This window comes from Armigeres subalbatus, chromosome 2 (assembly GCF_024139115.2).
Source record: "Armigeres subalbatus isolate Guangzhou_Male chromosome 2, GZ_Asu_2, whole genome shotgun sequence".
NCBI classification, from domain to species: Eukaryota; Metazoa; Arthropoda; class Insecta; order Diptera; family Culicidae; genus Armigeres; species Armigeres subalbatus.
This window is the reverse complement of record NC_085140.1, coordinates 229,060,237-229,078,350: the sequence shown is the minus strand read 5'-3', so window position 1 is coordinate 229,078,350 and position 18,114 is coordinate 229,060,237. Positions and strand designations below refer to the sequence as shown.

At 35.0% G+C, this 18,114-nt stretch overlaps 2 protein-coding genes across 10 annotated transcripts in view; one reads left to right on the top strand and one right to left on the bottom strand.

Moving 5' to 3' along the window:
- Positions 1-18,114, top strand: part of LOC134211844 (alpha-1,3-mannosyl-glycoprotein 4-beta-N-acetylglucosaminyltransferase B) — a 104,827-nt gene that overhangs the window by 37,262 nt on the left and 49,451 nt on the right. The gene's annotated exons all lie outside the window — the stretch shown is intronic.
- LOC134211842 (probable 3',5'-cyclic phosphodiesterase pde-5) overlaps positions 1-18,114 on the bottom strand; it is a 63,205-nt gene that overhangs the window by 35,867 nt on the left and 9,224 nt on the right. Inside the window, exons 1-2 of one of the 9 annotated variants that reach the window (XM_062689150.1) lie at positions 16,964-17,082; positions 16,062-16,163 (exon numbers count right to left, since the gene is read on the bottom strand). Coding sequence is in view for 1 of the 9 variants with exons in the window: in XM_062689142.1 (XP_062545126.1) it covers positions 16,062-16,163 (102 nt within the window). In the remaining 8 variants the exon portion in view is untranslated. Of the gene's footprint in view, positions 1-6,021; positions 6,210-16,061; positions 16,164-16,963; positions 17,083-18,114 lie in introns of those variants that run through there. The other 8 variants (XM_062689142.1, XM_062689144.1, XM_062689147.1 and 5 more) reach the window with 8 other exon arrangements.

The following is an 18,114-nucleotide window of genomic DNA, read 5'->3' as shown; positions in this document are numbered from 1 at the left end:
TCTGTTGATCGCAATATTAAAATTCATTCATGAAAATATGTTTCTTAGGTCATTTTGAAAAAATAAACGAGAATTTTCAGTGTATACATGAAATCTTAAAATAGGTACTTTTTAACTCATTAATGGGTTTCTATGTTTCTTTGTGAAGTTTTTTCTTCCGTGTAAGCTGTGTATTGTATGCTGTCAGTGTACCGGTTTCGAATAAATTGTGTCTTGGGAGAACATAACCTAGAAAATCGATAGCTTATTTGTTACGAAATAATGATGTCTCATAACTCTTTGAATATTTACTATTTTTTGAGAAGTGCCATCACTATGAAACTAAATAGTGAACAAGAAGAAAACATTCCCCATCGAATGCAACTTGTTGTAGCAAAATCGATTCAGGTTTAGTACTAGAAAAATTGGCTAATGTTTCAATGTGCACACACATACGCACACACACACACGGACACACACACGGACAGACAGACATTTGCTCAGTTTGTCGAGCTGAATCGAATGGTATATAATACTATGGGTCTACAAGCGCTCTATAAAAAGTACGTTTTGGGAGTGAAATGAAAGCCTTTCTGGTACAACTTTGTTGTACGAGAAAGGCAAAAAGTTTAAAATCTGCAAAGTATTTTATAAAGGTATTTCCGAAGGATTTTCACAAGACATTTTCGATCAAACACCTAAAGGAATTAAAAAAATTGTAAAGGAATCGCTAAATGCATCTCTAAAGGAATTTCTTAAACAATTCGTTGAGATGTTTTCTAAAGAAATTTTCAAATTAAATCCTGGAGTAAGTTCTGAAGCAATTCTTAAAATCCGGGGGATTTCCCGATGGAATCTATGGAGAGATTTTCAAATGAATACCTGGAGGAATTTCCTATGTGATTCCTGAAGGAATTTTGATTGAATAGCTGAAGCAATTTCTGGGTGAACTTGTGATGGAATTCCTGGAGGAATTTCTTAAGTAATTTACAACATTGTTTTTGTGAAGCCACCAAAATATTCTTTAAAATAATATTTTTCGCATTTACTTTTTTTAATTGATTATTTTGTTTCTAAAATCTATATGTGGCACGTTTGTTTTTGCCTGGTAATTAATGTAAAACACCTGGAAAAAACCTGAAAAAATCAGGGAATTGTGTTTTTACAGATGAGTAGACACCCTGTATATTAGGATGGTTCAAAAAATCGATTTTGCTCCACAGTGCTCATCTGATTCTTTACCATGTTCTGAGTGTCCTCTGAAAATTTGAGCTCATTTGGATTAAAACTGATTTAGCACAAGCCGTTTCAAGTTTGCATGCAAATTAGTATGGGGAAATTTATTTTTTCATTATACTGTTAATGACGCTTCCCCATCAAGCGCATGGTAAAAGAAAACTTACATAGCTAAAAGGAATACTCAACAGCTTTCACTCAGTGAAAACCGCATCTCAATTAATCGTTCCAATAATTAGTAATCGAATTTAATCTATACCGTGGTTTTCTGGAGCTAATTGCATAACTCATCAACAGGCAACATTGCTGCTCGTGGCGCGAAAGATAGCAGACACAAATTCAGGCTACTATGTTGCACTGCACATTTCAGTGATGCCCTCAAAGAAGTCATGACTAAAGATTCGCAACCTGTCTTAAAATCGATTACTAATTATTGGGACGATTAATCAACATGCGGTTTTCGTTGGGTGAAAGCTGTTGAGTATCCCTTTTAGCTATGTAGGTTTTCTTTTAACCTGCGCTTAATGGGGAAACGTCATTGACAGTATAATGAAAAAATAAATTTCCCCATACTAATTTGCATGCAAACTTGAAACGGCTTGTGCTAAATCAGTTTTAATACAAATGAGCTCAAATTTTCAGAGGACACTCAGAACATGGTAAAGAATCAGATGAGCACTGTGGAGCAAAATCGATTTTTTGAACCACCCTACTGTATATGTTAGGCGAATTTTGTTAAGCAAATTTTAAAGATAGTATTTTAGATATATAATATTCACTGACGGAGTTAAACAGACCCACGATGGGGCACATGAACCACCAAATTGATTTTCCGTAAATTTTAATAAATCTTGCAAAAATTTTCGAAAGAATTCCCTTCAAATTTTTCTTTGGAAATGCTTTTAGGAATTTCCTTGAAAGTTTATCCAGAGGACGCTCGCAAAATTCTATCAGGCACTCCTTCAGGAGCATTAAAAAAATGCCAGTGATTCCTTTCGTCATTTCTGGTCCAAACCATTCTCTAGGAGATCCTTCAGATTTGTTTTAGTAAAACCATATAAAATTCTTCTCGGAACTCCAGCAGAAATTATTCCGGAAATTTCCATAAGAATTCTTCCCCAAGATGATGTAAGAAAGAAATAGAAATTTATTGAAGAATTAAATTGGAAATTCTAAAACCAGATAGTATTGAGAAAGTTTTATGGTGCCCTTCGTTAAAAAAGAAAGATTTTGAGAATTGCTAATAACCACATCAATTGTTATTCGCTAGTGACTTCCCAACAAACCTTGAAAGCTGATAAAGAGCTTATTTAGTTAAAAATAGGCTATTTCACCTTAAAAACTTGCCTTTTAAACCTGCATTGTTTGTTAGGTTGTGGTTAGATGAGATAAAACCCTTCTAGATGTTAGGTGAATTTTGTTAAGTAAATATGTGAGATAGTATTTTAGATATAAAATATACACTGGCAGAGTTAAACAGGTCCACGATGGGGCACATGACCCATCAAATTGATTTTCCGCAAATTTGAATAAATCTTGGAAAAATTTCCGAAAGAATTCCCTTCAAAGTTTCTTTTGGAAATTTTTCCAGGAACTCCTCGAAAATTTATCCAGAGAACGCTCCCAAAATTTCGCCAGAAATTCCTTTCGACATTTCTGGTCTTGAACATTTTTTCCAAAAAACCCTTTATCTAGGAAATCCATCAGATTTTTTTAGTAATACCATATAAAATTCCTTTCGAAATTCCATCAGAAATTATTCCGGAAATATCCATAAGAATTCTTTCCCAAGATTATGTAAGAATGAAATAGAAATTTATTGAAGAATTAGGAAGGTGTTCCTAAAACAATTTCGGTAAGTATTGCTATATAAATTTCCGAAGGATGTTTCATAAGTATTTCCGAAGGAATTTTCAAAGGAATTTTAAAGACATTTCCAAAAGAATTCCTGAAGGAATGTCCGATTAAATTTACAACGAAAGTCCAAAAGGAATTTCCGAAAAAAAATGAAGAAATTCCTAAAAAAAAATCGAGACGTGCTCGATGGTCTAATGGCTAACGCTTTTGCCTTATAAGCAGGAGGTCATGGGTCCATTTCCAGGCTCTTCGTTTTCCTACTTTGTATTTCTATCTTAGTTCTTTCTGTGTTTCACGTTCTACCAAAACGATTCCTACTGTTATAACCTCCCACACAATCAAAAAAAAAAACTTCCGTGGCACCTATGAGAGGTCGTAGAGTTCCCTGCATCTTTCTTAAGTAGGTGTCCAACTAACCATCCTTCCCCTTCCTCAGCATTCGCAAGGACGTGGCCAGGACAGATCTCTACTATTGGAGAGTGCATTGCTTCCATCTAAGAGATAGTGATTAGTCCCAAATCAATATCTGTGGTAACGGATGAAAGTGATGCTACTCACATACAATTGTCTTGGCTTGTACCACCTACGAATTTGTGCGAAATCCTCAACGCTAATGCTAAAGAAATTCCTAAAAAAAATTGCAAAGGAATTCCCGAGATAATTCCTGAAGGAATTTCTAAGAGCTTTCAGAAAGAATTTCTGAAGAAATTTCCGAAATCTTTGAGACATTTCTAAAGGAATTACTGGATCTACCTCCGAAGTAATTTCCGGAGGATGTTCGAAAAAAAAAATCCTAGAGGAAATCCCAAAGTAATTCTTGGAGGAATGTCAAGATATATTCAAGAATGTTTCCTCACGAGTTCCTTCAGAAAGTCTTTGAGGAATTCGATCGGAAATTTCTAGGGAAATTAAATTTCGTGAAATATCGTCGTAGAATTTTGGAAGGAATTACTGAAGAAGGTTGCGAAGCGAATAGTGGAGATATTTCAGAGGGAATAGATTTTTCGATGGAATAACTGGATGATCATAAGAATGAATTTTTTGATGAAATTTCCGAAGGAATTCGTAAAGGTAGTTACAGAGAAACTCCAGAGGTAAATTTCAAAGCGATTCTAGGAGAAATTACCGAAGAAATTCTTTGTGGACTTTTTAAAAGAATTACTGGAGCAACTTCCGATGGAATTGATATATCTGAACGATTTTTTTATAGCTGATTGAATCAATTCCTAAGGTGTTTCATAAAAAAATATAGGTGGTGGTCTGGGATTCTTGGAATGCATTCTTAATTCTATAGTCCAAAAAGGATTTTGCCTACTGCCGTTGACAGCAGTAAAACAACCGTGTTTAACTTTGGAATTAAGATTGCATGCCAAGAAAACCCCCAAAAATATCGAGATTCTTCTTTTCTTCTAATTGGCTTTACATTCCTCACTAGAACATTGCTTCATTTCAGTTTAGTGTTCATATAGCGCTTCCACGGTTAACTGCGAGGTTTCTAAGCCAAGCTACCATTTTTTCATTTATATATGTATAATAAGGCTAACACGATGATACTTTTTGTGCAGGGAAGTCAAGACAATTTCCACCCAGAAAATTTTCTAGACCGGACCGGCAATTGAACCTAGTCACCTTCAGCATGGTCTTGCTCTGTAGCCGCGCATTTCAACGCACGGATAAGGAAGGCTCCTGTCGAGATAAAAGTTCATATATTATCATATTTCATCGGATATTCTCCGGGAATCGAATCCTGCCACTTTCAGCATTGTCTTTATAGCCGCGCTTCATTCCGCTAGGAATATTTCACATTCAATAAATAGTCTATCGCAATTCCCTAAGAATGATCCTAATGTATATGTTCTTTTGGTCCACTTTGAAGATTTGAGGTATGCTCTTCGGTTTCCGGAAAAAAGAAACAAACACTGCAAATTTTGTTTGATAAATTATATGGACAAGAATGGTACTATTAGTTGGTACTGGTACTGGTACTTGCAGGGGGCTTCTGTAGCATTTTTTATGGGTAAAAATGTTCAAACTTCCATCGATTGGAAGCCCCCCTAAACTATGACCAATTGAGCTCACATTTAATATACGGTCATATTTTGGGCTAATGCAGCTTGTAAGCAATGCCGATTTTTATTCAATGAACTTTTTTCTTCATACTTGACACCTGTGCTGTACGTCTTTAAAATTCACAGTTTTTAAACAAATAAAAATATGTTCGTAAAGAAATGCGTGACAATAGATTATTTTTAAAAAATTAAGGATTTTTTCTCATATCTACAAGCACACAAGAACTTCATCTCTGTAAGGTAGTGAAAATATTGATAAAGTAAACACACACGGCACGCATAAACGTTCCCCGAGTTAAAGTCAACACGGTGGCTTTTATAGATACCTGTTGTTACATTCAGTACTCAACAAGTGATAATAATCGATGATCTAATTTCATGTGATACGCCGTAGATATCAGTATATTCGAACGCACCAAAATATAGACAGATTCGTGGTGGTTATTAACTGATGCTAAACATAGGATGTTGGACCTTTGACAACGCAAAGTCGTTCTACACCATCCACGTTTGATGAAGTTAATGCATTGGGGACAGGATTTATCACGTATATATCCGCTATTGGCATTTCCGCTTTTGAGGTTTTATTATATTCTAAGTAAATTTTGATCTAGCACCGCATATCCTTCGTCACTTGATTTATCGCTATGTAACTACGTAAACAATCTAGGTTGGCATTCGTGGTTTTATTTTATTTGCACTATAATATATTTTATTGTGTAGGGAAAATGTGTTTGACTAGAGCTGACTGATTTACACTTCGTCTATGGTTTCTCGTGTTTAATACTCTCAGTAACGAAGTATCAATATTTGCACTAAAGTTCAGGACTATTACTGTTAAGTACAACACTTTATGTCTTTGATGACAATTGACAGCAACCTGTGCGTATATTGACTATGCAATAATAGTAAAATCACTTTTTTATTCTTCTCTATAATACCCGTATTCGACGGACGATTACAAAATTCACGCCTTCCCCGATAATAAGATAGCGAGGGTGCTATTCAAGTTGCTCGTCGTAGTGAGAAGATGCACACAGTCTGAAATCACGAGTAGAACTGAATTGAGCATCGCGTCGCTTGTTGGGGGAGGATAGTAATCGTAAATCTACTCCATTCCACCCGAATTTGATTTCTGCAAGCGCCAGCAACACCCATTCCAGAGGTTCTCTCCATCACCCGAAAGGATCAAAACGGATATGCTGTTTTACAAATAAATGAACTGGTTAGACATGATGTTTGGGGCATTTGAAGTGAAGGGAAAATTTATTAAATGCATGTGGTGAACGACTCAGTCTCTTTTTTTTTCAAAATCTAGTGAGTTCCCATATGTTTGACTATAGTATACTGTATAGTATGGTATACTGTGTAGCCTTGAAGTAGTTTTTGCTGAATATGTAGGTACTTGATATAAATTAACACCAATGCTTTCATTAGCGCTTATTAAGAATAATTTGCAACTAATAGACTAATAAACTACTAAAGATTGTAGTAAACTTACAGCGCTGCAATTCGTGCACTACGCGATCAAAAGTTTTAGGGAAAAATATTGGCAAAGAAAGTAATAAAGTACATTAGTGTACCAAATTTTGCAATTGTGCTCCCATATGTTTCATTGTTATTTTATTACTAGCTTTATGTACCCGGCTTTGCCCGGGATTGAAAAGTAATTTATGCTATTAAAATGTCTAATTGCACCACCAAACGCAAATAGGCAGATAGTCTTTGTGTCCTTTTTGGTGTTATGCCATTTAGCCGAATACGGCAAACGTTAATACTACAGTTGGTTGAAACACGCAACTCTCGGGTTGAATATTACATAGGCTTCCTCTTCATCCCTCTGTCCATCATCTTTATTGCTATCTTCTGTCCCCATTCTAACTTCTTCATTTATCTTTCTTTCTTCTCTTATTTTCATTATTTTTTCGGGATAAAGAATAGGTGCACCAATTTTGGTGAAATCGGTCCACGGGTTCATAAGCTACACTCAATTGTTAGTTTTCTGAACAGTGCCTCTCCTTCACACCCTCCCTCATTTCTTGATGACTCTGCCACCCCCTCTATAATCTTCCCATCAGGATAAAAAATGTTTGTTGATTTGGTTGAAATCGGCCCAAGGGTTGAGAAGCTACACTGAATTACCCATTTTTAAAAAAATACCCATCCCTCCTTACTCCTTTCCAAAATTACCCTTCCATATAATCGTCTCCTTAAAGTTGATATGTGTACTTGGTGTATTTGGTTCAAATCGATCCAGGAGGTTAAAAGTCACACTGAATTGCTCGTTTTCTGAACAATGCTCAATTAATCTTTGAATGAATCATTTTCTTAGCTATACATTCTCCGATTCTGTTTTTACATGGATTTTTTTTACACGGCCATGTAAAAAAAATCCCATGCAATTTTTTTGCAAAGTTGCTCCATTTTGCATGATTCGTTGAAAAATCATAAAACTTTTTTTACACGGATTTTCAAATTTTGAACTGAAAACTTTTTTTACACGGAACGCATTCCCCGTGTAAAAAAAGAATCGGGTGTACTTCAATTTATTGCATTCTCTACCATTTTCTTCTCGCTAGAAAAATACTTATGCCATATGTGCATAGTAATTCTCAGCTTGGAAACCTCTGATCAAAGGAATAAAACACAATATCATGATAGGAGCTGCAGCAAGGAGACATCTAAATTGCGATTATTTACCAGAGCAGGGTGAAGAGCAAGTCAATGGGAAACAAGAAGACATGGCAATGACGTTTTCACCGGATATAGGTTTGCGTTTCTGTACCCATTACTAATTGCGTATCCTTATAATATTTTTATAAACGTAATGGATACTTCTAGGAAAGTATATTTTTGCACGATAATTTATTTTAGGAAACATAAGATTTTGGGGGGTATTGGATATTTATATCCAACGAAATCAATATACAAATCAGTTCCATTTTAAATTTTTAAATATAGACATGAACCTGTCGCTAGGAGCTTAAATTGGAGGTAGATTTTTTTTTCTTTTGAAAGACTCCAAGACAGTTCACTCTTTCTGTTTTACTTAGCAGCAGAGTAATTTTATTATTACATGTATCCTACAATGTTAACTTCTTTTCATTTAAGTGCTTGGAAAGCTCAGATATATTGATATATTTTTCTTCTTTTTCTTCTATGGCACTACATTTTAACTGGAACTTGGCCTACTTTTGACGTGAACTACGTCTAATTTCAAAATTGGGGACCGTCGCGAAATCATGTAAGATTTGTAACATTAATAGGTCCTTTATCTTTCAATGGATTTTAAAGATTTATATATTAATCGATTCGCAAGCTCTCCACCAATTTGCCAGTACTATTGAAACTTTTGAGTTTCAACAAGTTTGGCAAGTACAATGGATACACTATGCCCAGGGAGTCAAGAATGTTTCCCACCCGAAAACATCCTGGACTGGGCCGAGAATCTAAATCGCCACGGCCTTTTTCAAAGTGTCATAAATTAAAGGATTTAATTCAAAAAGTGAGTTCTAATGCGTATTTACACAGTAAATTTAATCTATTTTGAGGCCCAATGTCGATTGCCATCAAAATTTTAGCGCGAATTTTTTTTTCTTCTCGTTCCAAAAAGGCTGCGAAATTCGGTTGTGGGCACCTTTATTGGTTCGGTTATGGGCACCCTCATTTTTATCCTATTGAAAATTGGTCAGATCGGACTATGGGATCAAAATTTATGGCCAAAATATTATTTTTTGAAATGAACGAGAAGGCACTATTGCCGCTAGGGTGATTAATCAGGATTGTTTTGACTGCGATGCATACCAATAAAACGTAAATCAATGAAAAATTAAAACCCATTTACCTAAAGTGCTATTTAGACCTTTCTTATGTGATTTTTTTCAACATCCTCCTTAATGCACCGAGGGAGGCATCATCACTGCTAGGTGAATTGATTTGAGTTTTTTTTAGCGTCTCCTGGCTTTTAGAATGAATAAACTATTCCTTGTCTTTAAATCTGGGTGGTTTTATTCATGCTTCTTTATTTTTAGCTAAGTTTTCAAGGGTGCCCACAACCGAACCACGAAATGAAAATGTCCAAAAATGTCAAATTTTCTAAATTGTCAATATTTTTTTCTAAATCGATGAAATCATATTAATTTCCTTGCTAGTAGTAAGGTTATAAGTTAAGCTTTCGATTGCTATGCAAATGTCGACATAAGATCAACCAGGGCCAAAGTTATGGACCAAACACAAAAGGGTGCCCACAACCGAATTTCCTCCCCTACGTACCGTAAAATTATTGCAATCGACAAAGCCAAGAAGTTGAGCATACATGCAAAAATCATGCTCCTCGTATCACTGCTACATAAACGATTGTATACTATTTAGTTAATAAAACCCAATAAGTGCTTAACTTCGTCACTTTCAATATGAAAATTTGGAAGTATTACTCGTCAAAAGTTTTAAGTGGATATCTAATTGTTCTCATTATATTTATTTCATATTCGTTGTAATTGTAGAATTCAGTATATCCGCTACATTTATTATAAAAACATTCTCATTATTTTATTATATTTATTAATTCAAACCTGCTCATAATTATATACACTTTTGCCAAACGCAATTCTAGGATGCCCTTGCTTGTTTTCCTATACACATAAAACCGGTTTTTAACTGATGACAGTGTACCTGTCATTTTATATGCTTATATTTCACCTGGTGGATATAATGACAGACCGTGCTCAGAGAGAATGATTATTTCCAACCTGAAAACATACTGGACAGGATTGAGAACCCAACTCATCATCTCCTAATTAGCAATCCAGGGATAGATTATATCATTTGCAGACATTTTATCTACTATTTTTGAATTGCTATTTGATCACACCAATGAAGAAATCTCATAATAAGTTAAATACATATAGATTTTCAGGTTTCAAATAGATTTTCCATGAAAAAAATATAATGAACAGGAAGCTGCACCTGCTAAATGATAATTTTAGGGGCGATTCAAATATGATGTCCACTACTTTCCCCCCTCTGTCACGCTTTTTTGTATACCTAGTATATGCACTGTCACAAAACCTTAGACCCCCTCACCCCCCTAAAACGTATGACATCTTTTTTGAATTACCCCTTATTCCTGAATTTTTCATACCATTTTGATAACAATGTATTTCCTTTAAAATTATTTTTATAATGTTTGTTATTCTAAATTCATTTATAAATATATATTGCTCTACAAAGCTGGGCAATGGCGAATGAAGGCGTTACAAACAATGTTGCGAACTGTAGAGTTGGTCTGCTGGATTTTACTTATTATTGAAGGAAGGTTATATTACGCGGGTGTTAAGTATCACTGCGGTGAAAGCACAGTTGTATACTTCAATCTGAATAAAAAACACCAAAAAGGTGTACTTGATATAACAGAATTGAACTAGAATACAACGTTGAATCAAACAGCACGCTGAACAAGACGAGCCAGGATGGTGGCTTACTGCATACATACACATAATTATAAAATAATTAATAATGTTTATGTCATCTATTAAATAATTATATTTTCACGTTTTTTTTTAGCATTTTAACTGAAATTATAATTTTGAACAAAATTGACATAGTCAAAATAAAAACGACGATAAAAACGATATGCAATTATTAGATTGGTAAATCGATCATTTTAGACACTGTATTATTTATGAAACTATGTTTTTAGCTCATCTCCTAACATGATTTAAATATTATGTTTCAATATTTCCATATTTATATATTTTTAATTTCTTCTTCAATGATACTGTATACCAACTGGAACTTGACCTGCTTTTCAGTTATGTGTTTTATTGGCGATTCCATTGCTTCTGCATCACATTGCTTATCATGGATATGTTTCATATTATGTTTCATTACATTTGCTATATTATATATTGTATATATGTATATTATTTTTTTCAATGACGCTTATGCCATTACGGATCATTTTTCCAATACAGGCCCGAGAACCAATGATTCTTCAACTGAAACATCACCGTATTAAGTTGTGCTTACAGGAGGCATTTATTTATAGAATAATTTAACAATGAAATTAATGTTTCAGAGCAGGTATTGGAGCACCGAAGCTTCAAAGGATTCTCTATCAGATCACTATTTCATATATTATCTACTCTACACATGCTTAAATTTCCTTTACATATTATATATTTACATATTAAATTTCCTTTACATACTATATATTTGACTGTAAATATGCAGGGGTTGGGAGGGTGCATCAGGGCATCAATGAAGTTACAACTGGACAATGAAGTGGTAGCCAATCGGAGTCATGGAAGGAATATTAGTCGTTATTAGTCGTTCGCGTCTATTACTTTTATCTCCAACAGTTGTTAACCAGTTGACGCGCCCTTCTTCAAACAAACCATCCCGTGGAAAACTTGACAAGTATTGCAAATTTCATTATTCTTTTTGTTGGATCATTCTGCTGGGAGGAGATTCTCATTTTCCCGTGGGTTTCGTGTAAGTGTCTCTGCTTACAGGTCCACCACCCCCATTTTTGGCCCTTCATACAGCAATATGTTGAATTCAAAATCATATTGAAATTTGACCTTACTGTTAAGTGGAACCACATGCAGAGCAAGACTCTAGCCAGGATGGTGGCTAACTACATACATACATACATACATACAACATTATTTTAAGCTTTTAGTGGAATGTATTTACTTGTCATGAGACGAATTTATACTATTACTTCGTCGAGTCAAGTACGAGACACTGAAGACGGCCTTACTGTTGAGGTCGAAATACGTATCTGTCAAAGGTCAATGAAGTAGTGGAATTAAATGGAATAGTACAAACCCGTCTCATCACAATTATTTTTTCACTTTTTGAAATCGAGAGAATTATAAATTACATGATACCTACCTGGATACCTGGTTGACTACAGCGTCGATACACCTATGCCTGGCGTATTGTAGAGCTTCATAATCGTCGGTCTTAGGCGATGTTCCTCCAGTGTCCCTGAACGTTTAGGGTCCCCAGGTCCGATTCCACCGCGTGCACCCAGCGTGTTCGTGTTCGGCACTCCACGAAGTCGCCGCCCCCTATCCGGTTCTCTGCTGAATGTTGTTTTCCGTCATTCGCACTAAGTGATCAGCCCACTGAAGTTTGCCGTATTTTATACGATTCACAATATTTTCTTCTTTATATACTAACTTGATACAGCTCATGATTCATGCGTCTGCGTAAAATAGTCCCTGGGATCAGGGCATTAGAAGAGAAGATAACTCAAGGAACCTTCCATTATTTGGGTGGGTTTAGTGTGTCGGTCTCTGAGTGATAATTTCGGGTGTCTGTTTGCATGTTTGCCTTCATCCCTCTATCAAAAAGACATCATCTCAGTTTTATACAGCATTCACACCTTTTTCTACAGTGCAGCCTTCTGCCTTTGTGACGTTTCCTTACACTATTTTATCCTATGTGGATATGAACAAATATTTAGACAATTGCCTAATTCTTTCTCATAGTTTTTTTTTGTTTCTTCATAGTAGTTCACTGTTTTTCCTTTCTCGCACAACAAAGTTGTACCGAAAGGCTATAAAATTACTCCAAAAAACAACTTTTGTTAGAAGGCCCGGAGACCCATAGTGTTATATACCGATTAACTCAGTTCGACAAACCGAGGTGATGTCTGTATATGTGTGTATGTACACATTTTGTAGACACACTTTTTGGAACTTAGCGTTACCCAATTTACTCGCAGTTGCATTCGACGAAGAATACGGTCCCATTGTTTGTTATTGAAAATTGGCCCGATCGGAAATTGCATTTCGGAATCATTGAAAAATAATTATTTTCCCAAAGGTCCCTTGGAAAGAAATCAAAATCGATAAAAAAAATGTTTTTTTAAGAATGGCGGTAACGCGTATCAATTAATGCAAAAACATGCAAAATAATAGAAAACATGCGATCTGTATTGTGCTTTCATCTGGTCGAAACAGGCGCGAAGTAGTTAAGAAGATATCGAATCAGTCTTCGGGAAAATACGTTAGACACGCGTTGCTTTTCCGTCTTTGTATTACCATAGGCGATTTTCAATAGATTTCCTCCCCAACAAACATACTATTCCTTTCCAGTGCGCTCATGGAGATGTAGAGGATTCCTCGGTCTCTTGTAGCAATGACTGTCGAACTAATTTTCCTCCCCTTACCCTAATTGAGGACGTGGTCGGCATCGTTATTGGTCTTGAATCAAAGAAACTCCGAAGCATGTACTGTGAGAATAGCTTTCTAGAACCGAGAAAACTATTCAATTGGTGAGCTGTGGATATTTGTTGTTTCTCGACCAATCATGACTAGCAACTACGATGTGTACAGTCAATCAAGCTAAGCTTAGCTAACATGCATACAAAAAATAATCATTAGATGAAAATTTAGGTAATTGTAAGCTGGAATGCTAAAAATATCCTCAATACAATTGCTGGAAATCGATATTTTGATTCCCAAACGTGACCATTTTGTATGAGAATCGCTCCCTTTTTAAAATTTAGATATAATTGGTTCAGTTCTACTCTGAAAATGTATGCATTCCAAAAAAAACTTTCACAAATTTATTTTTTATCTCTGCAATATGGCGGTTGAGTGGTGTAAAAACTTGGGCTGAATATCATATCTTCGATAAAATAAATGCATTCAAGACCCCACATTTTTCGTATAAATTTAAATTTCGAATTATATGCTCGAACCAATTATTTTTTGTCTTTCTCAACAATGAATCGTAATTAGCTACAATTGTGGGATACTAACTTTTACTCTAACTAACCTCACATCTAATGTTTTCAAACCATTCATTTTTTTTATCAATTGCGGTCCTAACCTGAATTGATTGATACAAAAGATATTTTAGTTACTAGATAAAGATTGTCGCTTCGGTTCCCTTTGTTCTGCTGTCCGGAACATGTTGGGTATCAAGCTGTCAAATCGTATGGATTTTCCTTCTTTGACATTTAGCTCCCCTATCCTCGCCAGCAAAAGATGTCCCGGACAGCGACGACAGCGACAATATTTATCTAGTAATCAAAATATCTTTTATTGATACGTACAGTCAGTCTCAAAATTGAGCGTACAGTATGGATTAGTTGACTACATTCGAAAATTTCAAAGGAAATTAAATGGTTGGCTCGGTTGTTTTTAATGCATTTCAATATTCATCCCTTCCTTCAATGTATGCGTACATAAAATGGTTGAAATTTTTTCTCTAAAGTTCATTTATTTGAAAATAATCTCAAAATACGCCTGTTAGATGTGACAAAATTGAGCGTACACCGAATTTTTCTATCAAATTTTTATTATAAACACGATTAATGTATTTTAATATTATTTTTCATGATTATATTTATAATAATAAACATCCGCTACTTAAACATTCAATGTTTTGAAATTAAACCATGTTTTGGTCAAAATGGCGAACAAGTGAGAGGTAAGAACATTACTATTTAACAATTCAATGCTGCTGGGAAAAATAGATGCTTTAATTTGTATGTTTCACCGGCATCGTATCTTATATATGATAGATAATCGAAATCGAGTGAGACATACGACTAATTTGGGAAAATTCAGTCGGTAAATGATGAAATCAGATGTAAATATACAGAGAAAACGATAAATGTTAAGAATGACATATTTCAAATTTAGTATGTCTTTAACTAAAATTTGTCTTAAAGCTCGATTATTGTCTCAGGTCTATCATTAAGAGTAATATTTTTGAATCCGATCATTTACAGTCAAATTCTAAAAGTACAAGGTGCATGTTAAGGTACCGAACATAAAAACAGCTTTTCAACCCCGTAGAGCACTTCTAATTGAATATTGAAAAGATAGCCTAAAATCGTAATTTCATAATTAAATTTGGATTGAACTCCACGATCTGTTACCATAAGGGATACAATTGGATGATTTCCATGTGGCAAGTAAAAATAAACTTTTTTAAGAGTTCGGCAGCTTATTTAATGATATTTTGGTGAATTGAAATGATTCAACCAAATTTCATCCTACGGTGACTGAGTCTTCAAATATAAAATGACATCTTATAATGTATCCGTGTGCTGCTCTTTTATTAATATTATTATTCATGAGTGTCCTGAGCTTATAAGCTACCTATACATCGACTTTTAAAAAAAGTTATACTTAATTTGAAATATGCCATTCCCAACATTTGTCGTTTTCTCTGTATGTTTACATCTGTTTTCATCATTTACCGACTGAATTTTCCCAAATTTATCGTATGTCTCGCTCGATTTCGATTATCTATCATATATAAGACACGATGCCGGTGAAATCCATATCTTAAAGCATTCATTTTGCCCAGCAGCATTGAATTGTTAAATAGCATTGTTTATACATCACACTTGTTCGCCATTTTGACCAAAACATGGTTTAATTTCAAAATATTGAATCTTTAAGTAGCGGATGTTTATTATTATAAATATAATCATGAAAAAACAATATTAAAATACATTAATCGTGTTTATAATAAGAAATTTGATAGAAAAAAATTCGGTGTACGCTCAATTTTGTCACATCTAACAGGGTTATTTTGAGATTATTTTCAAATAAATGAACTTTGAAGAAAAAATTTCAACCATTTTATGTACGCATACATTGAAGGAAGGGATGAATATTGAAATGCATTAAAAACAACCGAGCCAACAATCAAATTTCCTTAGGAATTTTCTAATATATTCATCTAATCCATGCTGTACGCTCAATTTTGAGAGTGACTGTATGTACGCTAGATATTGCAGAAATGCCGCGAATACATCATCAGTTATCAGCATTTTACAGATTATTTTTGTTGTTTTTTGTTTTCCTTAGTCATCCACTGAGCGTCTATGAAAACTATTGAATTCCGAATAGTGCGCAACTGAAATATTTGCGTTGGTTTGCTTACCTATTTGATTTCTCCGTCGGGTTTTCTTTTTAATTTGTTGGCCTTTAACGTGTGTTGTTTTGATCTGAGGCTTCCACCTTACAGGTAGATTCGGAGATGTTGCTGAAAACAAATGAAATATGTATTATGTATATATATAAAAAACAATCTACACTTTCGGCTAAAAGTTTGGGTTCACCCTCTAAAAATATAGTCAAAAGTTTGTGGCTGTATTTTTGCCGTTTTACATCTGACTTTGAGTATTGTTAGCTCAGAACATAGATTATGAGTAGTTCTTGCATCGTAGGTGTTTGAAACAATTTTTTTTTAATTCTTTTATCTGCTTAATAATTATTTTAAGACACAAATTTTTCTTAAATTTATGCTGTCAAATTATGTTGATTTTTCTCGAAATTGAGCCCACAAAGTTTTGAAATAAAACGTGGAATGAAACCCAATTTTAATCATATTTTAAAGGCATTGACAAAACTTTGGTGGAACATTTTTATTTAATTTTTAAAAATTAAAATATATACTCAAGTGCATGGTATGCATTGGCCAATAGATTGGGTTCACCCACTATACGGTGAACCGGTCATAAGTTTGGGATCACTCTCCTGATATACGTTTTAATTCAATTTGAGCCGAATATTGTTTGAAGTACAGTCCTTGCCCTTTGTTTGGAAACTCACTTTCTTAAATATGTTTTTTTTTATCCTGAATTGAAATGTTTATTTAAATTGTTAAACCTGTTTAACCCGAAAACTTACTCTTAAGGACATAGTTGGAAGAGTACCACGATGGCAGTCAATATGGCACCGGACCTTCCACGGGTCAACCCCACACCTCCCGCACTCCTCTCCCACCAACATTCGGATGCATCGAACAGCATCGAATAAAAGTCTAATATTGAAATTACTAACCTGTTCACAGCATATTTAATGACTTCCTATGATAATGGACATGTTTATCCAAAGAGTCCTTTGTATTTCGGCTCGAATATTATCCCAAATCGTGCCAATTTAAAAGCGGTTCGCGATTTGGTGGGTTTAACACTGCACTTCACTTCTTCTCAAAGGGCACGCAAAAAATCAATTTTTTACTCACTTCTCTGTACAAGAGCTGCCCGAAATGTTGATGGAATGCAAATTAAACATCACTTTTCGAAATCACTTGTCACTTGTTTACACCGAAAACTTAATATAAACTGTTATTTTTGCCCGAGAAAAAAACGATTAAAAACTGATCGCGGAGCGAATGTAAACACCGCGGTGCACCGGCACCGGCAGCAGTAAACTAATAAGTAGGGTAGATCAAAAAATAATGTTGCTCCGCCACGCTCAGTCGATTATGATTTATAAATTGGGTGTCAACCAATGGTTTGGGCTAGTTTGAATAGAGGCTTACCGTGCACAAGTCGTTTCAGGTTTGTATGAAAGTTGATATGCCGAGGTTGAATTTAACATTATTCTGATTCTGGCACTCCGTCATTGGGCGCTAGCGAGGGGGGAGACCATATGACTGGATGAAATATTCAAGAGCTTCAACTCCATAGACAATCCATATTAAATGGTCGTTCCAATAGTTGGGAGTCGATTTTAATCGAGGTAGCGAATCTATCGCATGATAATTAGCCTTCTCAGAAGGCATCAGTGAAACGTGCAATTCAACAAAAAACCCAAAATTTGTCTGTGATATCTATCGCACCAGGGGCAGATACTTCTAGTCTAGTCTAGTCTACACTATCGCACCGGGGGCAGATGCTTCATACAAAAAGTGTGACATAAGGGTGAGAGGGGTATAAAATGCTATATTCGCATTACGTAATCAATGGATCTTTCCTGCGGTGCGATTTTCGTTCAGTGAATGTTGCTTTCAGCTATGTGGGTTCTCTTTTCGCCAGCGTTTGGAGGGGAGGCGCCGTAGCCAGTGTAATAAAAGGTTTAGTTTCCCATTAGGGTGGCTCAAATTAGTATGGGAAAAACTTTTTTCAATTTTTTTGATGGGCCGCCCTCTTATTCGGTTCTATTTGATGCCCTGATGCTCTGGACAAAATTTCAGCCAAATCGGTCAA